The sequence below is a fragment of the Pongo abelii genome, chromosome 1 (genome assembly GCF_028885655.2).
Source record: "Pongo abelii isolate AG06213 chromosome 1, NHGRI_mPonAbe1-v2.0_pri, whole genome shotgun sequence".
Classification (NCBI taxonomy): Eukaryota; Metazoa; Chordata; class Mammalia; order Primates; family Hominidae; genus Pongo; species Pongo abelii.
The window spans coordinates 156,890,044-156,915,744 of record NC_071985.2 but is presented as its reverse complement, the minus strand read 5'-3'; the positions used below and the strand labels follow the sequence as shown (position 1 = coordinate 156,915,744).

The following is a 25,701-nucleotide window of genomic DNA, read 5'->3' as shown; positions in this document are numbered from 1 at the left end:
AGTAATTTCTTAGTTTGCATGTGGGGTAAACTTCCAGACCCTTAACAAATTTTGTTATTTGCTTTGAGTATTTGCATTTTATTCAGACAAATACTTGAGCCAAACTTGTACTTTCCCAAGGAAAAACATACCCTATCATATTTAATTTTCTTGTTAAATTTAAACTCAAAAACCTCCCCAGGGGAAAATGAGTAAAGAATGTTGTAAAAGAAAGAAGAGTCAAAATGGAATGATGAGAGTACCAAAAATAGGCTGGGTGCAGTGGCTCATGCCTGTAATCTGAGCACTTTGGGAGACCACAGTGGAACAGTCGCTTGAGGCCAGGAGTTCAAGACCAGCATAAGCAACATAGCAAGACCCCATCTCTATTAAAAAAAAAGTAAACAAACAGACAAACAAAAAATACCAAAAATAATGAAAAAAAAAAAAACAGGTCAAGAAAAGAGTAGGGCATAGGCATTAAACTTTTAAAAATGTCTTTAGACAAATGTTGTTTAAAAATATTTTAGATTCATCCAATGGTTATGCTAATAGACATACTTTTGCTGAAAATACGGACAAGGGCTAGTTTATAGGGAGAGAAGTGGTTGACTATTCTTCACCAATTTTTAAATGGCAAAGTTTTATTACAGTTAAAGAATGGAAACAGACAGCTGTGAATAACTCATTTAAAATGTAAGCTGATGAAAGAAGGAGACAGACATTTTTCTAGTGTTCAAATTACGCAGTGCTTGTCCTAAACACTGCTGAATTCACCACTTGGAAGGGAAGACTAATCTTACTTGGAACATGCCATTATTTAGTATGTAATTTCTTACTAATTCTTAATTATAAAGGTGTCAGTGAAAACCACAAACTCAGTTATTTAAATCTTTGATGCTTTTGAAAATTCAGCTATCTTCATCGATTAGACAAAACAGATTTATTTATAAGATTCTATTAATTACATTTTAATAAAAATGAAGATGAAATAAAGTGGAACAAACTGAAAAAGAAATCATAGTGTTAGTGAATCATTTTTAACTACACTAAATATCAAATAAACACAATGCACCATGGCTGGTTAAAAAGTACTACATACAGTGATTTTTTTAAAAAATCATGATATAAATAAGGTAGCTTCCACTTAGAAGAAAAGCGTCACTGATTTCTCAATCAACTGAGAACACCCACAGGGATAATCACAGGCTACTCTTGTCGTTAAACATGAACTCAAAATCCATCCAAATCAAGTAATCAGTCTGATGATTAAAAAGTAGAAAATACCTTATAGAGAAATATAAGATGATCTCAGAGTATCATACGTGATGAAGGAAGTAATAACACATCCACAGTTTCTTACCCAAAACCTTTGAGCAGCATTCAGAATGGTAGGACAATCTGATTTTCAATTTCATACATTTATGGTTGCTAGCATCTTTCATCTGGAATTCTTAGTTATCTCTTCAGAGTTGAATGAATTGAATCAGATTAATCAGCACTAACTGAACATGTAAAGTACCGTATTTCCTTGCTGGGGGCACAAAAAGGTGAAGGCTGCAAAGAAAAAGAAGAAACCAGTAAGCTTACAATCTATTAGGGAAGTAAGGCTAAAAATAATAATAAAAAAGATGCAGATAACAGGTCAAGTGAACACTGGAAAAAACTTCCACCAGATAGGATGTGACTCATTGCCAAAAGAATTTTGCAAACAGTAATTGTTGGAATTCAAAGAGGAGAAACTACACTAGACTAGGGTGGTCTGAAAGGGCATCAAGAGCCAAATGGGATTTGATCTGGGATTGAAGGATGGTGAAATCTAGCTGAGAAAAGAATGCGAAGATCAAGACAGAGGTTGGCAAACTACTGCTTGTGGGCCAAATTGGGTCTGCAGATTGTTTTTCTATATCTGCAGAACCAAAAGTGGATTGTACATTTTTAAATAGTTAAAAAAACAAAGAATAATATTTCATAGCACTGAGAAGTACATGAAATATAAATTTTAGTGTCCATAAAAAAGTTTTATTGGAACACAGCCACTGCCCATTGTTTATTTCTATGGCTGCTTACTACAGTGGCAGTGTTGAATAGTTGTGACAGAGACCAAATGGCTAGCAAAGCCTAATATTTACTCGGCTCTTTGCTGACAAAGCTTGCCAACTGTTGGTGTAAGAGAATAACGTGCAATGATTAAGGAGACAATGTTGGTAGGCCTATAAATATATCAAGAGGCCACTGAAAGTTTTGACTGTAGGAGGAAGCCCATTCACAAATTGTTTCTGCTTCCTATACACATCACCTGGGCTTGCAAATGTTTGTTAAACCAACAAATGAACCAGGATTTTCAGATTCCTAAGTCACTGGTTGCTTTATATCTGTTGCTCTTGAAAAGAATGAATGACTTTTCCACAGGGGACATTCCCCTTTACGTTTGCCTGTTCCACCTTCACACAGGTGTGCTGGGAGCAGCTTGATACATATTGACATTGTTGGGCACAATAACAATACCTTGTGTTTCAGGGGTTGTGTGAGAATGTATTCAGGTGACTTCTTTTTGGACCTTTTTTCTTTGCATTGGATGATGTTTTCCTTCTACCTTTTCTATAACAGTTCAGAAATAGATACAAACAGGAGAGTTCAGGGAGATTCCTGGAAGGGGATGGTATTGACACGAAGAATTAGCAAAAATCATAGCTCTCTCCAGAGGGTTTGTGAGGGCTAGACCATTAGAGAAAAGAAATGGTTCAGGCAAAATAAACTGCAGCAGAACCCCAACTGTTAGGCCCTCTCCCCTGGGTGTTCCCATCAGTCCTGCATGGATGCATTTCAAATACCAACTTTCCATTCTAATCTTTTAGGGCAGCATGTAACCAGGTCTCACTGAGAGGAGAAATCCAAGAAGAGTGTAGAGAAACACACATGAGAAGAACCTCACAATAAAAAGGAAACAAACTCTGGGAAACATGGTTAAGAAATATCAGACTCAATTAATAATGGAGCCTTCAACAGCCTTGGAGAGATCCAATACAAACTAAATTCAAACTATATGCCAGTGCTTCTAGCCATATTTACTTTTTTTTTTTGAGATGAAGTCTAGCTCTGTCACTCAGGCTGGAGTGCAGGGGCACAATGTTGGCTCACTGCAATCTCTGCCTCCCAGGTTCAAGCAAATCTCTTGCCTCAGCCTCCCAAGTAGCTGAGACTACAGGTGTGCGCCACCACACCTGGCTAATTTTTGTATTTTTATTAGAGACGGGGCTTCACCATGTTGGCCAGGCTGGTCTTGAACTCCTGACCTCAAGTGATATGCCTGCCTGGGCCTCCCAAAGTTCTGGGATTATAGACGTGAGACACAGTGCTCAGTCCATATTTACTTTTAATTGATTATGTTTTTAAAAAAAAAAAACTTAGAGGAAAACTCTTTAAGAAAAACAAATCAGGTTAAAAACTACATTCTTCTAGGTAATGAAAAGTAGGTAAACAACATTAGTTTTGGATTTTTTAAAAATTAAAAACAGCTTTTTTTTATTGGTTCATTTGAAAAAAAATGGAAACTTCCAATAGGAAAGGTAGAGCTGAGATGAAGTTAAGGGAGAACGTTACTGAATGGGAAAATATATAATATTTAAAAAATGCAATTTTAAATCATGCGTAACTTGTCTTGGAGTTCATCCCAGATAAGTATCAGTATAGTCAGGGATGATGACGAATTCTGGATTAGAACTGTGTAAAGGTTTGAAATAGCAGTAAGCTCAAGTCTTGGGAATGCAAACTGGATGACATTTTGGAATGTCCTACTATCAAAAAGGAGAGAAATGGAGCTTAACCCCATATGTCAGTGTATTCTCATAAACAGCTACCTAAAAGGGCATAGCCAAGATGCAGTTAAACATAGCTACAGACACACGTGTGGACCTGGACACCTGGACGCCTGCTTTAGGATATGAAAAATTTCCTAGGTCACAATTGTAACAGTGCAATGATTTCTAGAAAAAGAAGATCATTTCCTATCCTGGCTCAGAATGTTAAAAAAAATGACTTTCCCATAACATTTTCTAATGGATCTTCCAGTTACAGTCTCCTATGGAGGCATAATTTATGTAGTGGATGACAAAGAGTTTTATGATATCTGAAATTCATTTAAAATCTTTAGATTGGAAAAATTGAGATCCAATTAAAATCTTAATAAATGACTCTGTTGCATACAAATATATTAAATTAAAATGCGTGCAGGCTGAAATTGGAAAAGTTATGAGAGTCAGCATGTTAATTCTATTTCTATCAGGGAACTAACTGTATGTTATAACTCTGAGAATTATTGGGTAACGGGGCTGTTTACAATGAGGCAAAACTGAATTTAAATAGCACATTTTCACCCATGACTTGTCATAACTCATGAAGTCTCCACCTTGAGGCATGGTGAAATCTCACTAGTGAAAGGCCTCTGAGGAGAGGGAAGGTGGACCAGTTGAAGCCAAGAAGAGCCCTAGGGAGGCTGATGTAGTGAAAGGGCCAGGTCCAAGGATCTCTCCATGAAAGGAAGCAAAGGCTGGCAGGCTGCTCTGTGGCACCCCCACGTAGTAGGTGAGATGCAGCAGTGAGAATCTTTGATTGGAAGTCATTCTCATGCACTGAAGGTGGTAACAGCTTGGTTGGTGAGAGACTGATGAGAAGTGCTGGGTCTTTGTTAAGGTATGACCCAGGGGCTGAGGGTTGAAAAATACTGGGTGAGTGTATCTAACTGGTACACTCAGATTGATAGAGTGTACCTATCCTCTTCATACTCACATATTTACCCTAGGTTTTGTATCCTAGTCTGTATCCCAGGGAGGATTCATACTTACCCTAAGTTTTCCTATGGCTACACTAAGACAACAGATGAAATGTGAAGAGTGACAAATGACAGAGATTGGGCTTCTAACATACTGGACAGCGGAATGTAACAGTTAAGATGGCAAACCCACAAGTCCCTAGATTCAAACCCCTGTTCCCCTAGTTACCAGCTGGGGATGATAACATCCATGTGGATGTTGTGAGGATCAAATGAGATACTTTATTTAATTGCAGGATGCTTCCATTTTGTTATTATTTTTGGAAACAGAAGCTCTTGGCTTTAAGTCACATAATGTTAGAGCTGGAAAATTATGCTACACCTATGGACTTGACTAAGCTGTTCCTGTAGTCTGGCCAGTTTTAAAACAAAAAAAATCCTGGCAACACACTCCTATCCTCCCAGCCCCAACAAATCTGGCTATCTCCATTCCCTGGTAGGTTCAAAACCTGTTTTTATTTCCATCCAAAAGCTTCCCCCCCGGCCCCAGACATCAAGTGGTCCATCTAAAACAGTGATTGTTAATATTGTTTTGTAAATCTTCCAGTCCAGATTTATTCTAGAACTTGAGTTTGTTTTTAGATTGTTATAAATGTGCCTTTATTTCTAGCAGTTCGACATAACTTTTGGATGCTAATAAAAAAATAACACCTTGGGAAGTATGGACATGGGTGGATAGAAATGTAATTGAGAAAGCCATACCCAAGTAGATTGAGGGAATTAGTAAAGGCCTCATCATGGCATACTCAAGTCATAACATGTTAAAAGTTTGCTCCGTTGGTGTTCATCCTCCTGAGACACCCAAGGCTGATGGCAATCATCCTATTCATCTTCTCCCACAAATCTATCTTTAGCGGAAGATTTTCTTCTTTACATAAAGAGCTATCATTTGAAAAGTGCTCATAGTGCCAGAAATTGAGGTAAATGCGTTTGCAAACATTATTATCTCATTTAATTCTCTTGAGGATAGATACTATTAGATAAGGTAAGGATTAAAGAGAGGTTAAGAAACTTGATCAAGGACACCCAGCAGGGAAGTACGTAGCAGGGCTGTTCACTAGGGCCTGCTGTTTCTCTTTCCAGATGTACAGACTTTCTAGAGAGAACGATGTGCTCTGCCCACCCTCGCCCCTTTGCCCTGCTGTTCTGCCAGGGACATGCAGGAGACGGAGGCCTTCCTCTTATCTCAACCGCAAGAGGCCTTCCTCTTTTACTAATATTCCTCAGCACAGACCCTTTACGGGTGTCGGGCTGGGGGACGGTCAGGTCTTTCTCTTTCTCCTTCCTGAGATCTTTGCTTCCAATTTGGCTAAGGCCCCTTCCATGTTATAGTATCATGTATCTCTTACTCTTGTCTTTCTCACTTAACTGTGAGCCCACCTTGATGTTAGATATTCTGAAAGTCATTCTCCTATCCCTGAAAGGTCTTCAATAAGGATTTTTCCTCCACTTAGTGGAAGGTGAATAAAGTTTATTCCTCTATTTAGTAGTGGCTCAATAAAAAAGTTTGTGGAATTAATCAAGGAATGAGTGAATGAATGAAATACTGAGTTTTCCTGGCCCATGAAGTACCATGAGCTAAAGCAGCGGTTTAAAGTATATAGTCCCGAACAAGGAATTCTTACTAAAAACACACCGGATCTTTAAGGCAGAGGAGGGAGGGGCGGGAGGAAGAAGTCGAAGAGCAGGGTGTGGTATTCCAGGGAGACCGAAGACAGGAGCTTCCCATGGGACAGGCAGTTCATCCACAGGCTCAGCTTCTGCAACCTCCTTCCTGTGGTTACTCCTGCTCTCTAAGAATTCTGCATGTTCTCATCAAGAAAATACCAAATTCCTTGAAAGCCTGGATTCTGCCTTGTGGTTTGTGAGCCAATCTCATGACACCACCAGCCCACAGTGCTTTTCCTGATTCCATGGAGGCAACCTAGACGGAGCTTCTAGCAAGTGAAACTTCTTTTGGGTAAATATTTGGGGACCGCTTTCAAAATTTTTCTGACAGACCAAGTGGTAAAAATCTGTGTGTGTACACGGAATGCTCTCTCCCTTCTGCAATGCGTTTACTCTCCTTGTAGAAATAACTGCTTCTCTTAGCCGGCTCTTGCTTGGAGCAGGGAAGAGCAAAGTCCTGTCATGTACACATACACAGTTTATAAACATATACTGTACAATCAACATGTACATATATAATACAATATACGCATGTGTGCATCCTGTATCTGTATACTGTATATCATGCATATACAATTTCATAAACAAGCTTGTACCAGGAAAAGGCAATAATCTATATATTATACACACATATATGTATATGTAAAATATGTACACACACACACAAAATATACCATACAGAGTGTAAGGTTCATGACGTCTTTCTTTCGTTGATATTTGTGATCCCTTATTAGTGGTAAATTATTAATTTTAGATAAGCCCATCACAGAGTGAAGGCTCAATCCTTGAACAGCCCGGGGAGAACTTCGTTGCTACTTTTGAAAAGCCCTTTGATGTGCCCAAAGTCTCCAGAAGGGCGATGCCAAACCCACTCAACTTTGACAAAGTGTGAAACGTCTGTAAAAAGGAGTTCTCTGATGTGTGAGAGGAGACGGAACCGAGAAGAAAAGGCCGTACTCTGCCCCCCGCAGGACCCAGGTCCCCGCCTGCTGCGGAGCGCACTCTGCGCACGTCGAGCCGCGAAAGGTTCACAGAACAAAACAAGAGAAAGAAGTAGCAGGCACCGAGGAGCCGCCGGCGCCGGCGCCCGGGACGGCACGTGACCCGGGGGCGGGGCCGCGCGGGCCGCGGGCCAGTGGATGGGGACGGGGGCGGGGCCGCGGCTCGAGGGGCGGGGTCTGTGGCGGCGCAGCTTACACCGCGGTCCCCTTATTTGGATCTGCGGGAATGTGGGCTGGAGAGGTCCTGCCGTGGTACCAGCCTCCAGCCTGCCCCCGGGACTGCCCCTGACCCAGGCGCGCCCGCTGCTCGGTGGCAGGAGGGCCGGCGGAGCGCCATGGCCTGCATCCTGAAGGTAACGACTTGGATCTGTGGCTCGGACGCGTGGTTGGCCAGCCCCTTGCTGCTCAGAGGCACGGAGTCAGCCGCGGTCCCACCGCATCCTCATCTCAGTTGTCTTTTCCTGGCATTGATTTTCTTTTTGTTCCTTTGGCAAATGCATATGGAGGGAGATTCTGAAACATGCAGCTGGCACAGCTTCTTTTCCCACCATTCCTGCCTGCTCGCGCCTGCACTGAAGGAGCTGCAGACTGTTGGCTCCAGGGGAGAGCAGGGCTGTGTGCCGAATAATGGGGATGGTAGGGAGAGGAGGGGTGTTCCCGCGGGTCCCGCGGCTCTGTGGAGCCTGAGGCCTTTCAGGGGCCACGGGGAGGGGTGGAGTGGCTAGGCGTGAGTTGCTGGTGGTGAGGGGCATAGCGCTTTAAATGGAGGGAAGAGTGAGCGGAGGTGGGCTCTACTGTGCATTTGATCATGTGAAGACAGAAACTTCTGAGTTTACAGGTAGTCCCTTAGGAATGAGTTTTCTATGAGATCTGCTAGCTGTTTGCCCTTAGCTCTACTTTGGAAAAGTTCACACGAGGATGTATATGTTAGTAGAGAACCTCTCACTCTCTTTATGCTCATAAATTTGAATAGACAAAATGATTTTATACTCTGCCAGAGTGCTCTCAGCCATCCCTTCTTTTTTGAGTTTTCTTTCTCCAAGACCGGATTCTTAGCCTCAGCTGAGCATCTTTCTGGGTTCACAGACTTGTGGCCTCAGGTGGGAGAACTTGGTGTGAGGGCCTCACTTAAAAAGAACTTTCCATCTCACTGGTAGAGGCCTCCCCTGCCCTCGGTTTTTTTTTTTTTTTTTTTTTTTTTTTTGCACTACCTTTCTACAAGAACATAACCTGGATGCATGAATCAAAAACATGCACAGCATGAAAGTTTCCTGGGCCTTGATGGAGAATGCAGAGACCTAGTTGTCCAAGCCTGGGTGAACTGTGTGATGAAGGAAAATACCAGGAAACAATTCGTTGTTGTTGTGTTATTGTGAAGTAGCATTTATATCTCTATAAGATGATATGAAGTCATCTACTGCTGTTCTGGTTACCTGAATCGTCTTCTAACGTGCCTGGTGTTAATGATGAAAATAGGAGACTAACCTCGTAGAACTTGTTTCCCCTTCTTTGTGTAAAGGAGATCAGAAGTTTTCTGTGAGCTTTCTGAACTTCCTCTTTTTGTTTCAGAACATTTTCCAGGACATGAGGAAATAATACATCAGTATTACAATATGGGGTATTTGACCTGGAGGCTCTTAGCACAAGGACTGAAATATGAATATGAGTCATCTTTACTATTCATTGTGTTATTTGCTGAAACGGACATTGAGGAGCATGATATTTATTGCTGGCCATCTTTTTCTGTTTTGGTTTCTCCCCTGCCTTGTCCTGTACATGTGGTAAACATCTTTAATGCACATCCCAAACTACACATGAATCTGGTCCAATCTTTCTCTTCTAGCACTTCACACTGCTCTCAGACATTTGGGACATATCTGTCCACCTTATCTTCCCTCCACTGAAACTAATGTGGGCATTAGACTCAGAAAGACGCATCTGGATGCTGGCTGTGCCCACTGCTACCTCTGTGATGTTGGACAAGTTACTTAAATGTCTCTGGGCCTTAGTTTCTTCAATATAAGATCAAAGTAGTGGCACCTGCTTCACAAGGTTGCTGTGGGAATGAAACAAGATAGGGTATGAAAAATACTTTGTGGCACAGGCATTTAATATGTGCAATTTTTTCCTCTAACATATAAAAATAAGTGCAGTTTGGTTGATCCTTACTGTATCCTCAGTCTGTTTCTTATAACTATTATTTTTTATAAAATACAAAATGTTTTTTATTCTTTAATCTTTACATAAAACCCTGAAAGATAAATATCATTGTTTTAAACCCCATTTTACAGATGAGAAAGTTGAGGCTCCCTAGTTTAAGAGATTTGCCCAAGGCCACACAGGGTTAATGACAGAGTGATCCTGGATTTAGACCCAGATATGTCAACCTTCCGTATACTTTACTGCTGTTGCAGTACTTTCCCAGGTGATGACTTTTAAGATGGCCTAATACCATTCAGTTCTACCACCTTTGAGCACCTTTGAGCAATCCCCTTCTCTGGTCATGGTCTAGACAGTCTGGGCTGGGTCTTTTTTCTTTGTTGTCTTTGAAAAGCTACAAATGGAGCAGTGCAGAATACAGGCTTCAGTCCAGAGACCTGAGTTCAGTGCAAGCTTGGCTTCTTGCATATGATTTTAGACAGCCGCTGCAACCTGGAGCCTCAGTTTTCCCATGTTGAAGTGTTCATAGAATTATAACCATTGCGTTACAGGGTTGTTATGAGGATAAAACTATGGACTTTTTTTTTTTAATGAAACATTTTCTGCCATTTGCTGAACCTGGACTTGGTGTTGGCATATGTTGAAAAGGAAAGAATTTCCTCTGCCTTCTTAGTTTCTGTGCCTGGTCCTGATAGCTAAACTGACAAAAGGCATATTAACAGAGGAAAAACATACACATTTTATTTGATGTTAATGTTTTTTTGTGTACCACAGAGGGCTTCCTATATAAGAAATAAAGACCCGAAGAAGGGGAGAGGCCTGAGAGTTTATAAAGCATTTTAATGAAGAAGGATAAATTGTGGAAATGTGACAAGACAAAGGAAAAAGGGGGTTTGGGCTGGGGCAGTTGATTGTGAGAAAGTGGGAAATGTATGGGGAAAACTAATGGAAAATAGGTGAGTGTTTTTAGTAGAGGTTTATTTTGGTGTTGACTCTCCCTCTTTGATCATAAGAATGTTCTCCTCTTCCTGGCACAGGGAAGGGACATTTCTCATGGGAAATTTTATGCTCTGCTTTTAGGTAGAAATGTGGAGGTCAGAAAGCCCTTCCTGTATCTGCTTTTTCTCAATTGCCTTTAGCTCAAAATAATCAATATGCCAAAGTGATATATTTTGGGGTAGCCTGTTCTGATTCCTTTTACGTCACAAGACGCATAAACCATTGACCCCATTCTCAAATGGCTTATGGTTAGTAAGGATGATAGAAAAGTAAATGAGTGCTTAGGTTACAATGTGAAGAATAAAACTACATAGGTCTGTGGAGGGCGTAATAGAAGGATGGAAGGAGAGAGCAATTACCCCTGTCATTGGGTAGTTCAGACAGGCTTCCCACTGATGATATTGGAGTTGTGTTTTGAAGACTAAATAAGATTTACTATGACGGAGCTTGTGTTTTAGAAAGATAACTTTTGAGGCAGTGCCAACTTTGTTCTGTGGGCTAAGACTTTAATCTTCTCAATGAATTTTGCGGTACATTTTACTATCCACTTTTTCAAATGAGAAAACTGAGATAGAGAGATATTGATTAAAGTATCATTATTGCCTACACAATAGTGACCCTCACTAAGAAGAGACCCCCATGCTGTGGCAGCTAATTTTGGTCTTTTAGGGGATATGGAACTATCCCCTCAAGGTGCTGTGCATGCTGAGGGCCCATTCTGCCAATGCAGAGGGCTAGTTCTCGTAACAGAACGATGATCACCTCATAATCATTTAATTTTGGAATACAGACTTCACATTGCCTGGACTTTAAAGCCAGAAATATGTGAGTTTTAATTATGGCCCCACTCCTTATTGATTATCGAGCCATAGCAAGTTTCTTGATTTCACTACCTCAGTTTCCAAAATGGGAATTATCATGCATTCCTCAATGGGTTATTCTAAAGATTAAATGAGATAATCTGTATATTAGTTATATTGCAGGGGGAAAAAAGAAACTCTGAATCTTAGCAGGTTCATTTCTTGCCACGCTCCTGGTTAGGCAGCTCTCCTGTGTAGCTCTACCATTGAATAAAGAATCAACTCAAGGACCAGTCTCTTTATTATTATTATTTCTTTGAGACAGAGTCTCACTCTGTTGCCCAGGCTGGAGTGCAGTGGCGTGATCTTGGTTCGCTGCAACCTCTGCCTCCTGGATTCAAGCAATTCTCGTGCCTCAGCCTCCCAAATAGCTGGGACTACAGGTATGCACCCCTATGCCTGGCTAATTTTTTGTATTTTTAGTAGAGACGGGATTTCATCATGTTGGCCAGGCTGGTATTGAACTCCTGGCCTCAAGTGATCTGTGTGCCTTGGCCTCCCAAACTGCTGGGATTATAGGCATGAGCCACCTTGCCTGGCCTAGGACCAGTCTCTTTTAATCAAGCAGCTCTGATGTCTTCTTGGGCCCCAGAGCCCTTGTCAGATTCTCTGTTTTCAGCAGCTCCAGGAGACAGATTATAGGGAAGATCTCGTGGGGTTGTTTAAAAAGTCTCTCAAATTTGATAGACAGGAAAACTGTTTGCTTTAATTTGTATTTATTTGATCATTAGTGAAGTTAAGCTTTTAAATTTGTATTAGTCATTTGTCTTTCTTCTTTTATAAATTATAGATACTTTAAAATTTTATGCAAGAAAACCTATCCATATTTTCTTTTATGATTTCTACCTTTGGTCAGCAGGTACATTTTCAGCACAGTGTCTTGTACACTTTCATTTTTAAAAAATATAGGTGAATTGTATTAACTTTTATATTGGAAGTGGATATTGAGTGGACATGTAGACACAAGATCCTTGTGAATCATTTCTGCCGTCGAGAGGATTATGGTTTTGCCAGGTTGATGAGGCTTATGAACATGAAGCAGTTAGCTGATACGATAGATGCATGACTAAGCCACAATTACCTTCTCTCCAGTGACCTGTCCTCATATATTTATCTTGATTGATAGGTAATTAGATGAATGATGATACCAAGTTATGAACTTGGCGTCTTCTCATTTCCTCTTCCTCCCCCTGCCCCAGATCTAGTCCTTCTCTATAGTGCATCAGTTCTGTCTCAGGAAAGCCTCTCAACTCTGCCCCTTACTTTCCATCCTTACTCCCCCTGCCTTGTTCAACTCCCACTTTAGAGTCACATCTGTGGTCAAGCCATCCCCTGCCTCAGCAGGCTTCCTCTGTGCTCCTGTGGTCTTAGTTCTTGTCCCTGTAGTAGCAGGTATTACCGTGTACTGTCAATAAACTGCTTTCATGCCCAGCTCTTGTTTGACTATCAACTGTTAGGGAGCCGCGACCTTCCAGTGTTCACTGAGCATCTGTAAATTAGTTCTGTTCTTACCCTAAGTGAGATTATAGGCTCAGTGAGAAGGCAAATAATTAAACTAGTAATTAAAACTAGGCGAAGTACTTTGAAAGTTACACCTCATGGTATGGGAGTATATGGGTGGGGTGGTGATGGTTACTTAACTGAATGTGGAAAGCAGAAAAGGCTTTGTTTTATTCAACTTGGTATCCCTAAGAACTAGCCTGGATCTCAGTAGGTGATCCTTAAGTGTTTGCTGAATATATGAGTGGTGTTATTAATTTTTTTTTATGTCAGTTGTAGACACAGGTCCAACCTGTGTTCTGAAAACAGCTGAGCATTTCAAGGATGTGGCATGGATTTTTTACTCTAATGTATAGCAGGCAGATTAGAGCTTGTCAATTAGTTTGCTCCTTAAATTTTTTCTTAGTATGTTTCTTGTAGGTAGGTCTGTTACCATTCCTCATATAAAATCTGGGGCCAATTTAAGATTTGGGGTTGGGGGGATGGGGAGATGAGAGAACTGGACTAGAAGGAGGAAAAAAGGTGAGTGTAGGCGTGGTTTAACTTTTGTCGTGATCATTTTGATTCCCCAGATTAACAGAAACATATAAACCAAAAAAAAAAAAATCAAAAACCAAACACCCACAAACCAAACGATGAGGTCTCAAAGCATTTGAAAACAGTATGGCTTCACTGAGACTGGAATGCCACAGGGACTTCACAGGTACACAGATGATAAATCTGAAACCGTAGGATAACCCTGGCAAGTAGACAAGTCACTTCATTTAATAAATCTGCTATGACCTTTCTTACTGCTGCCCAGGAAATGCTGAATTCTCAGCAGCTGCCTGGCCTAATTTCCAGTCTTACAGTGACTGAGCAGATGCTTTTGCTACGTATATCAGCACACTGTGGGGAATGAGTGGCTTGGGTAAAAGTAGTGCTCTTTGGATGGATTGATAACAACAGCAACAATAGGTGCCATTTATTGAACAGCCAGAGTGCTCAGGCTGGGTTCTGTGCTAAGTAAACTTTTATTACAAATGAAGACACTGAAGTTCAGAAAACCTAAGTAAATTGTCCCGTGCCCTGTGGTCGGTAAGTGATGGAGGTGGGGTTCACCCTGGCTTTGTGTGGTTATAAAGCAGGGGTGTTCAAACTTTTGGCTTCCTTGGGCCACATTGGAAGAAGAATTGTCTTGGGCCAAACATAAAATACACTAACACGAACGACAGCTGGTGAGCTAAAAAAAAAAAAAAAAAAAAGCAAATCGCAAAAGAAATCTCATAATGTTTTAAGAATGTTTACAAATTTGTGTTGGGCCGCATTCAAAGCTGTCCTGGGCTGTGGGTTGGACAAGCTATAGAGCTTGTCTTTTACCTTCAGTACCAATTTAGTAAATATTTATAGGGATTCTGAATTTATTTTACCATCTTCTACCCTAGGCAATATCCAGTCTAGACAACTTCCTAATCTGGTGGCCTGATGGGGACCACTTTTAGCTGTGTTGTTTTTATTTGTTCCTTTAAGTTTCCTTTGTGACAGAAGAACTAGAGGAACTAGAGGGGCTGCAAAGACTGAGGAGATAAGAAGGTTTTAATTCTGTTTAACTCTGAATAGATCTTTGACCCTGGGCAAGTTATGTGAACCTGTGTGTCCTTTTTGGGGGTGGGAGTGAGGGAGAGTTGGATTTACCCTGAACGCAAGCTTCAGGGCCCTTCCAAGGTTCTGGGAAGAGACACTAGCATTTTGGTATTTATAATTTTATATTCATTTTATCAAGGAATCCCACAAATCATATACATTTCAGGCTCCCCAACATAGATCTGTCCCTTGGCTGGTGTTGGAGAACAAAAGAGATAATGCTTGTGAATGCACTTTGCAAAGCAGAGTGCACTGCACAGGCACGAAGTGGAAATGGCAAAAAACGTTATTAGTATTATTAGTACTGATAATAGCTGGAATCGAGGAAACCTTTGTTGAAGGACTAGTGGGAGAAAGAAGGGGTTTAGGTCTGAGGAAAACAGAGGAAGCCTATTAAGCTTTCTAGTAAACGACTGAGCGAAGTTATGAAAGCTTCTCTCCAGGAGAAAAATTTCTGTTTGTGAGAATTTAACACACACTTATGCCTGAGGGCTGGGAATTGAATGAGGTTCTTTTCTGTTTCCTGGCTTTAGGGAACAGTGGAGGAAGGCATTTTTCTAATTGGAGGGAGTAGATTTACAAGTGCTACCTGGATCCCATTACCAAAAGCTGCAGTTAGCTCCTGGTTATTAAAAGTCTCATTATTCAGTTTATGGATTATCCAGACACTGTTCGCCTCCAGCCATTCTGATGTACACTTTTTATGCCTTTTACTGCCAATTAGCGCCTTCACCTGAGCAGAGAAAAAAGGGGGTGCTAAACCCCAAATTCGTTAATTTATCTCCTTGTTAGCAGCTCTGTAAAGGTTTGTCAGCAGGAGAGTGGGCCTAGGAAAAGGTTCAAATGAGGTGAAGGGATTATCTTCGCTTTCTCTATTGCTGTTTCTCTCAATTCAAAAATTGAGACTAGGCTCTGGTTCTGATTGTAAACTGATTTAAAGTCACTAAGTCAGAGACCTTGGCCTGGGATATTAAGAGACTTTAATAAACAGCAGCCTGAGGGTAGGTGACACTCTTTGAGAAGCCCCTTACCCCACACTCCATATCTCCAGGCTTCTCTTTCATTTCCTGTGTGATGTGGAGGGGTGGGGGCCAACAACATCTGGTGCTTGAGAGAGTGAGGGAGAATTAACTCCTAAACAGATTTGTCGGAGGCCAGAAAAAGAGGATACTTGGTTCATTTTCCTGTTTTTTGGTTTTTTGTTTTTTTTTAAAGGTGTGTGTCTCTGTGCACACATAGTAAATATAAATATACATCCACATTCATTCAATCTTATCTTAATATTTACTCAGATTTGAAAACTATCGCACGTAAAATCCTTTTCTGGAAGGGACTTCTCTGATTTCAAAGGCTATTTGGTTTCTTAGTGAATTTATTGGCTGTGCATTTACTAGACACAAAGTAAGAACTTCTTTGGTCAGCTATGAAAACTATTTGCGTCTTGCTCTGAGAAGATCATGATCACAAGGGAATTGGAAGTAAAATGTGTATGTTCTGGGTTGGAAATGAGTCCTGATCTGGGATTAAAAGCTGGTTGCAATACTTATCTTAGATTTTGAGAACTAGAATGAGCAAATGACTGTTGTGAGTTGATCCCTCTCCTTGGGACTAGTGGGATATGCACTTGCGGCGAGCAGGGCTGTGATTCCTGGTGCTGTTTGCTGCGTGGCTGGTCACAACAATGGGCTGGACTCAAAAGAAAGAGAAGTGAAAGTCTCCCTTTGTGAAGCGTTTGCCTTATCAGAGAAAGTGGTACCAGAGAAGAGACACGAGAACTGCTCTCTGGGGTGTGGGCAGTAAGAAGACTGTGGGGTGCAGAGGTCAGAGCTAGACCGACTCTGAGTCCCATTCTGGCTTTGTGATTAATATGAATAAAACCTTATTTCATGGTCTGTAGCAGTGCTGTCCAGCAGAAATATCATGTAGGCTTTTTATGCAATTGTACATTTCCTAAGAGCCATATTTTAAAAAGCAAAAAAGAAACATGTAGAATTTAATAATGTGTTTTATTTAACTTGATATATCCAAAATACTTTCATTTCAAAATGTACTCAATATAAAAATTAATGAGATATTTGTATCTTTTTTTTACAAACAGTTCTTAAAACTCGGTGTATGTTTTACACTTATAGCATCTCTCAGTTTGAATTCTAAATTTTTCATCAGAAATACTTGATTTGTATTTTGATTTTATTAATTTAAAGTAAAAAAGTAGGTTCACTCGTCTAAGTTGAATTGTGCTTAGACCTTTTGCAATAGCTGAATGGAACATTATTTTTTTAAAGGTCAATTAATTAAATGAAAAGAAATTTTAAAAATGTGGTTTGTTGGTTATGCCAGCCATGTTTCAATGCTCAAAAGCTACATGTGGCTAGTGGCTACTGTATTGGACAGCATGCTCCTTCAGGAATTCATCTTCACCATCAGAAGAGACCACTAGACTCAGAGACAATGAGAGTAGTGTAAGGGGCTGCAGAAAGGATTGGCTGCCGGGTCAGATTCAGATGGGGAGGACACACCTGTTGGCTGGACTCCTGGCAGACAAAGGCTGCCAACTGATGAGCAAGTAATGAGTGCCTGACTCAGGGACACATGTGAGCCTTTGATGAGCCCTTGAAATTTTATCTGAAAATGCAGTCCTCGGTTTCACCATATCCTGAGCCTAATTTTACCCCAGATGTTGTGCAGCTGTGAATTTTCCCAAGGGAGTGCTTCTTTGTGGTATGTGTGAGTTGGCTCTTTGGTCTCAGTGTGGTAGTGTGAACTCCTGGAGGCTTTGAGGGCAGACACAGACTTGATGCACTTTTATTTGAGTTGTTTCATTGCTCCAGGAGGGTATTACACATATGGGAACAATTTAAATGTCCAGAACAAACCACATGTCTTCTTTTAAGTCAAGACAGCAAGGTGATTGCAGTTTCTTTGTTCGGTTTGCTTATTTTTTACTGCTTATTTTTGTGTGTATAAATTTAGCGACATGCTAATAGACATATGGCCAATGGTGCTTAGAGAAAATCTGTTTGTAAACCTGAATCTCTGTTTTGCCTACACATTTGCATTGTATTCCTGCCCTGCTCCAACTCCTTGTCCTAGATCATCCAGTGTTAGCATTTTTTTCATGAGATGAACATTTCGTTATAATAATGACAGTGACTGTCATTTGCTGAGGGCTTTCTGCATGTCAGGCAGCCTACTAGGTAGTTTACAGATATTTATTGTCTCACAACAACCTTCAGCATGGGCAGGATTGGTTTCATTTGACAGATGACAAAACTCTGGCTTGACAACTTTACCAGCATGAGAGTGCTAGACTAGGGTCAGCGAACTACCTCGTCTAGAACAAGCCCAGCTTGCTGCCTATTTATATGTAGCTCCTGAGTAAGAATGGCTTTTGTGTTTTTAAATGGTTGAAAAAAAAATCAAAAGAAGCATAAGAGTTGACAGGTGAAAATGATATGAAATTCAAATTTTTCACTCATAAATAAAGTTTTATTGAAACACAGCCATGCTGATTCACCATATCTGCTTTCATGGCACAAAGGCAGAGTTGAGAAGTTGAGATGGGTACTGTATGGCCTATATAGCCCAAAATATTTACTACCCATCGCCTTACAGGTAAAGTTTGCCAACACTTGTGCTAGGCTGTTGAGTTCTTTCAGTGGACTTGAAGAACCACAGTGAAGAGCAGTGTGGTTCTTTCATGTCTGGCCAGCACCAGGCCTCATGCCTCACACTTTGAATGCTGGGGGTATTTACTGAGCATAGAGCTAAACACAGTATGTGGAAGAGGAGACTGAAGCTTAGAGAGGCCAAGTGACTGCCCAAAGTCTCACAGCGGCGCTGGAATTCAGACCCAAAGTCTGAACTCCTAACAGTTATGTTGACCTCAGTGCTGCAAAACTTGAACTACATCAGGACCACTGGAAGGGACGGTTGTACCGCCTTACCACTGTTTCTGATTCTTCCAGTCTGGGGTGTGACTCAAGAATTTGTATCTCTAACAAGCCACCAGGCGATACTAGCACTGCACATCTGGGAACCACACTTTGATTAACCCTACCATATGACATCCAGCTCAATGAACAGTTGTTGAGTTATGGAAATTGCAGAGCATGGATTCAAACCCATGCATTCCCCAAAAGAAATTGACTAGAAATTTAAATCAATTTAGAAATTTAAGTGCAGTGTATTCCAGTCAACTTCCTTGGCATTGTAATAATTTGATTTCTGCCTTCATTGTTTTCATTAAACTCAAGATTTCTTCTGATGCTATGAGGCTCAGGCCACCATGCACATTGAAAAACTTTTGCCTTTGCACGAGCTAGGGGCTGGGACTAAAATTAACCCCTCACTGGTGGCACCGCTTGTGTCTGGAAAAATCAGTTTATGATTATTTCTAAACCAAGGGATTTTGTTCCTGCTGATTGTGTATCAAATCCTTTCTCACACTTTGGACCCCCCACTTCTTTGCTGGCTAACAGGGAGAATTAGGGGTGCAGGAAACAGCTTTCACAGTTAGATTACGCTGGCTTTGATTACAAAAATTAATGCATTAGTGCTAGAGTTCACTATCTTAATTACTGGGTTAGTCTCATATTTAAAAAGTCATTATTTAAGGATTAGGAATGGGGAAATCGAAGACTGGTGAAAGATGATAGTTTTTTTTTCATGTTGATGATTCATAGCCTTGTTTTAGACTTTTATAAGTAATAAAAAGCACTGGATACTGCTGATTTAGTCTCTTGCTATAGGCTCATATTTGTGTAAAGAAGGAAATTGCTCTGTAAGTTTCCCTTTTGCTTTTTCCTGGCTCTCTATTTCTGTGCCTTTATCTATAGTGCAGCCTATTTTTCTGATGTTCTTTCTTCATCTCCAGCCTTCATGTCTCTTCCCAATACAAGTGTTGTAGGGATCGTTAGCTAGGATGTCTAAGGAACCATACTATCAGCCCAAGAGAAGGGAAGCTTGGTGAACTCTTAAAACCAAGTAGATGAAACCCTCTTACAGAGTCCCAGGATATAAGCCATTCCATTAGGAATCCTTCTCTGGGAAATATGAATCACTGCTATGCCTGATATAAAATCACTGGCATGGTGTTCATGACAGCTCACCATGTCATCCCTCACACCTTTGCCATGGCCTGGACGCTGACTTCACTACTACTTGTGTTTGTTCTTTTATTGCTGACCTTGTCAACCAGGTCATTCTTTCTCTCTTCCTATTTCTAAGAGAAAATTCATTCCCCAGAACCAGCAAGTACCTGAACCATTGCCACTTTATGTGTGCTGCCTTATTTATTTTTCGTCTCATTCTTTTGGCTGGGAGTAAAAGAACCTTTCTCTCCTACCCTGGTTTATGTTGCCTGATTATCTGTTCTTCGGCTGGTTTGATGTTTATTTAATTCTGCCATGCTGCTTAACCTCAGCAGCCTGGTTTTGTGGCTTGATTTGAGCCAAGATTTCTGTGTGTGACTTCTAACTTGTGGGTAAATTAAGGTTTGTTTTTCTCTCACCCATCTTTGACCCATGATATTAAAACCTTATTTGAAGAAAGGACATCCAACCCATATACCACTCTAGATTTCTGTGTTAGAACTATTGAAATCCACTATACGTTATTTCAGATTTATGTAGGTTAAAGGGATCTGGGTTTGACCTTTTCCCCACTTATCTTCAGCAAACAGAGACGTGTGAAGAGGAGGTTTATTTATCAAGCACTTATAGAGAATCTAAGTACTGTGGGTAAGAGGAGGGGTAGAGAGAATGGAGATAAAAGAGTCACTGAAGATCTCATTTTTTTCCTAGGGGAATTTAGGGTGTGTATGAATAATAATAATAATTGTAACAATAGCTTACATTTACTGAGTGCTTACCTGTACTGTGTTGGGGCTTTGTATTTGTGGATTATCTCATTTTATCCTCACAGGCTCATGAGGTACATCCACGTAGGTGAGGAAATGAAGGCTTGGAGAGGCTAAGTCACCTCTCAAAGGTCATACTACTAGTAAAAGAGGGATTATACTTTGAATCCAGGTGTTTGGCTGAAGTAAAATACATTTCCTAGAATATATTACTAAGATCATACATAGATAAACTTATTTGTAACTTGCCCATGATAATAATAACTTTAATGATACAATAACATCAGCAAACATTTTCTGGACACTTACTATATGATAGGCACTGTATTTAATCCATACACATGATTTATTTTAATGTTTAACGATCCTATTAGAAATCTATTCTATCTGAGGAAACTGAGGCTTGGAGAGAACTTAAGTTCTTTGTCCGAGGTCATGTGGCCAGTGAGTGCAACACCTGTGGGATCATATTATTTGTATAATTGTTATTGTTATTAGCTAACAGTTACTATGTGCAGTAAGGACTAGGCATTGTTCTCAGCACTTTACATTTATTAATTCATTTAATCCTCATTTTACAGGTAAGGAAACTGAGGCACATAGTGGTTAAAGTTACAAAACTATTCTGTGGCAGTGGTAAGATTTGAACCCAGGCAGTTTGACCCTGGAATCTGTAACAGACGCGCCTATGACCGCAGACTTTGTTTCCTTTGCCACTTTGGTGGTCTATCTCCTAGAGCAGAGAATCACTAGTACTATTACAAACCATTCCAGTAACAAATTAACCTACTTAAAAGGAGCTTGTGGAAATGAAAATATAACTTGAATTTTGACTTGAAATAAACTGAATTTTAAAAATCCTTTGAGGCTTTTTAAAAAATGTATTTGAAGAATTTCCAATCAGATCAACTTAGGAAGGCCCACTTAGATCAAATCAGACATGGAGGAATTAATTTCCTTGTGGAGCTGGTGTTGAGCATTAAGTCCATCATGCTGCCTGGGTGGGGAATGCCAGGCAGCTTTCCTTCTTTGCTTTCCCTGTTCTCCCCTCAATCACTCATCTCTCTAGATGAGGCCACAGAACAGCCAGAGTGATCTTTTAAAAAGTAAATAAGATCATGGCAGCCTATTTGTTTGTTGATCTGTCAGTCAAAAAACTAAAAGAATCACAAAAAAAACTAAAGGGATCACGACTGTTTTGCTTATCGCTGTGTATCTATCATCTAGCACAATGCAGTCAACAAAAGAATGATGAAATGAATTAATTTTAGGCAAAAAAATTAGCATGTGCAAAGATACGGTGGCATGAAGGAACAGGACATTTTGGGAAACAGTGAAAAGTTGTGGATGGCTGGCATTGAGCTGGCTTTGGGAGCTGGAAGAGATAATACAGTTGGGTCAGATCATAAGGATCATGTAGATTCTGTCAAGGAGTGTAGATTTTATCCTCTAGAAATGGGGAAACACTAAAGGATTTTTTTTTTTTTGAGATGGAGTCTCACTCTGTCGCCCAGGCTGGAGTGCAGTGGCACGATCTCGGTTCACTGCAAGCTCCGCCTCCCGGGTTCACACCATTCTCCTGCCTCAGCTTCGCAAGTAGCTGGGACTACAGACACCTGCCACTGTGCCCGGCTAATTTTTTTTTTTTTTTTTTTTGTATCTTTAGTAGAGACGGGGTTTCGCTGCGTTAAACAGGATGATCTCCATCTCCTGACCTCGTGATCTGCCCGCCTCGGCCTCCCAAAGTGCTGGGATTACAGGCGTAAGCCACCGCACCCGGCCACACTAAAGGACTTTTAAACAGAGTCCTTGGGTTGGCTCTGGACATTGTATTTTGTATTTGGAAATTATTTGTCTCAATGATGATTTTGCTACGATGATTGCACATGGGTAATTTCAAACAGAACTTTGAAAGTTAAAATATGCTAAAGATATAAGTGTGCTTGTTTACGACAGCTTGGAGTTGTATGTATCAAATGGGTCAAGCCAATGACAACGTAACTAAACATTTTATACAAATAAGTTATTAGTTATACAGGTTATTAAATTTTCCATTTGATGAAGGGAATCAAGTTTGAGCATTATCTCTTGGGTCATTTAGACAATACATTGTGGATTTATGGCTCCTTTTGGTAGAGTCAACCCTTGACATTCAGTTGACAGTATTGCCCTTAAGGAGGATGCTAGGTGGTCCTTCCCTCAGAGTCACTATATAGCAGCTGTCTGTGAGTCCTGCCTTGGAAAGACAATATTATTCTTTCAGCAGCTATTATTTATTGAGCACCTACAATGTGGCAGATGAACTAATCATCTTACCTTATGTGAGTAAACTTTATAGCATCTCTTTGAGGTAGATGTGTCCCCATTTTATAAATGGAGACACTGGCTCAGAGAAGGTAAGAGTAACTTAGAGTGCACTTACATACACCTGGGTGTGCACTGAGAGTGTGTTTATATACACCCAGAAGTCAAGAATAACTTATCTGAGCCACGGTTTCTCCATTGTAAGTGCTAGTGGGGCCAGGGAATAAAATTCAGATCTGTCTGACCCAAAATACCTTGCTTTTAACCATCTGGTCTTCTACCTCTGTAGAGGAGAGAATCATTTAGGAAGGAGCCTATGGAAATAATTTTGATCTGAATTAAACTGATTACCTTTTAAAAGTCAAGGAGTTCTTAGAACTTTTCTTGATGTTAAGAACTTTTAAACTAGATTATACTTAAGAAGACAATTTATTTCATTTGCTTAGTTCAGGTCAGACCTGGTGGAATTAGTCTCACTGATAAGCAGATACTTGAACAGAATCTTGATGAATAAGCATGAGCGTTAACTTCAGGCTAACTGAAGGCTAACTGGCCGGATGGCTGTGCCTCCTGGTCTACCCACCTACTGGTCTCCCTGCCACAAGTTCCTCTTCTTCATTTGTCACTCTTTTATCCATTCTTGGCACAGCAACCAGAAGGAATTTTAAAAGATGCACATAAGATGATCTCATTCCCTTTCTTATCTGGTCAGTGGCTTCCTTTTTCATTTGGAATACATTACGATCTTTGAATCATGTCTCCCTTTCCAGTCTCCTCCAAGGCACTCAGCCTCTTATTGTTTATTTTCTAGCTACTCTAGGGTCTTTTCAAGCCCTGAATCTGAAACATGACATTTGTGGAAAATGATGGGAAGTACTTTATGGCTAAAGTTTAGTCTGGACTTTGGGGGCTGGTGGGACATTAGGTAGACTAAGGGGTTTGGACTTGACCTTGTAGGTAATGGAACACTTTTGAGACATTTTTAGCACAAAACTAAGCGTAATGGAGCCACTGAGCTGAGGAGTAGAATATTCTTCTATTGTCTTTTTAGACTGCTCAGAGTCCCTGCATTGCCACTGGTCATTGCCCTTTGTACTTGGAAATTACTTGTTCCAATTATGACAGCCTTGCAATTGCACAGGCCGAATGTTTATCAGAAAACTGTAAGTTAAAACATGGCAATGACATCTCTCTCCTTGTGTATCATATTTAAGGCACGTGTTCTCTGAAATCAAGAAGCTGGGCTAGGATCTTGCACTGGCCCCAGACCATATTCTGTTGTGACCATGCTTCAGTGAGAATGTGTCACCTGTAAAATGAAGATAAGCAAGAATATCAGTCTGTTTGAAAGTGCTAATAAAAGTAAAATATTCTTCGCAAATAAAGCTATTACTGTAGGTGTTGAAATTTTCGTTTAGTCAGAGCAGTCCTAAATTTAAATGTAACCTTTTGAGCCCTTAGATCATTGAGTTAAGACTCTTTCTCATGTGGATGAACAGTAAATCCTTGTGATCTGAAGATGTAAATTGGGAGGAGTAAGGGACTTCTGGCCCATTGTGCATTAATGCCTACTGTTTGTTTCCCTGACTTAGAATGTGGCTCCATATTATTGCCCTCAAGGCAGCTATTGATGGAGTCATCCTATGCTCCAAACCTTGAGCTAAGCACCACATATAGTCATGTGCCACATGACGATGTTTCAGTCCAGTCAACGGCAGATTGCCTATACAACAGTGGTCCCATAAGATTATAATATCACATTTTTACTGTATCTTTTCTGTGTTTAGATATGTTTAGATACACAGATACTTACCATTGTGTTACAGTTATTATACCTATAGTATATAGCATAGTAATGTGCTGTATGGGTTTGTAGCCTTGGAGCAATTGGCTATACCATGTAGCCTAGGTGTGTAGTAGGCTACACCATCTAGGTGTATGTAAGTGCACTCTGTGATGCTCACAGAACTACACTTAAGGATGCGGTTCTCAGAACGTATCCCTATCCTTGAGCCATTCATGACTGTATGTATATGTCAGTTAAAGCTTATAACAACCCTGTGAATCTGTTTTTTTATCCTGCTGTGAGTTTGGATTGTTTATGAGGAAATGCAGGCTTAGAGAAGTTAATTGCTTAAAGTCAGAGAGTTAGGAGATCCTTCAGTTTTGACTGATGTCAACCTCAGTGCTCTTAACCCCAGCTCTGTCCAAGTCATAAGACCATCCTATAGACAGGCCAGAATGGTACAGGTGGAAACACAGGAAGAGATCTCCTTTCCTATAGACCTTAAATAAAAATGTCTCTTGGACCATCTTGTCTGAAAGCCCATCTTTTTGGGTTTATTTCTCTGATTAGAGAGATACTTTGTTATGCCTAATACATATTTTTAGAAAGTAGTACAGGCATCAGTCTTTTGTAAACTCTTTGAGATTTAAATAAGGAAGTTTGCTGTTTGAAGGACTTTGTGGCTAATCCCTTGGTAAAGAAGTCTCTTATAATTGACTATGAATGCCTTAGTAGCTATTCTGTTTCATAACTTGACTTTCAAAAAATAATAATGGCAAAAGATGACATTTTTTGATAAGCACCAGGTGCTTTTAGAAGCAATTTTTATGGGAGTTTCTAATCTAATCATCACAGCAACCCTTCAAAATGGGTGCTATTATTGTGTCCATTTGACAGAGAAGTAAACTGAGGTGACAGTGGCTAGATGCAGGAATGGCTTCATGGCATGTGACCTGCATGATCACACAGGACCCCATGCTTAGAAGGGCCCCATGCTTGGTGTAATATTCTGCAATTATTGTCGTAAAAGACTTCATAATTTTGAACAAGGGCCCTGCATTTTTATTTTGCATGAGGCCTCATAAATTATGTGGTTGGTCCTGCCTAGCCAAATTATCCAAGGCCATTCC

At 40.4% G+C, this 25,701-nt stretch overlaps 1 protein-coding gene across 1 annotated transcript in view; it reads left to right on the top strand.

The window, feature by feature from the left end:
• The first annotated feature begins 7,700 nt into the window (after positions 1–7,700).
• The window catches only part of ST6GALNAC3 (ST6 N-acetylgalactosaminide alpha-2,6-sialyltransferase 3), a 554,316-nt gene continuing 536,315 nt past the window's right edge, over positions 7,701–25,701 (top strand). Inside the window, 1 exon segment of the mRNA NM_001133820.1 lies at positions 7,701–7,832. Within this exon segment, the coding sequence (NP_001127292.1) occupies positions 7,815–7,832 (18 nt within the window). The 5' untranslated portion in view covers positions 7,701–7,814.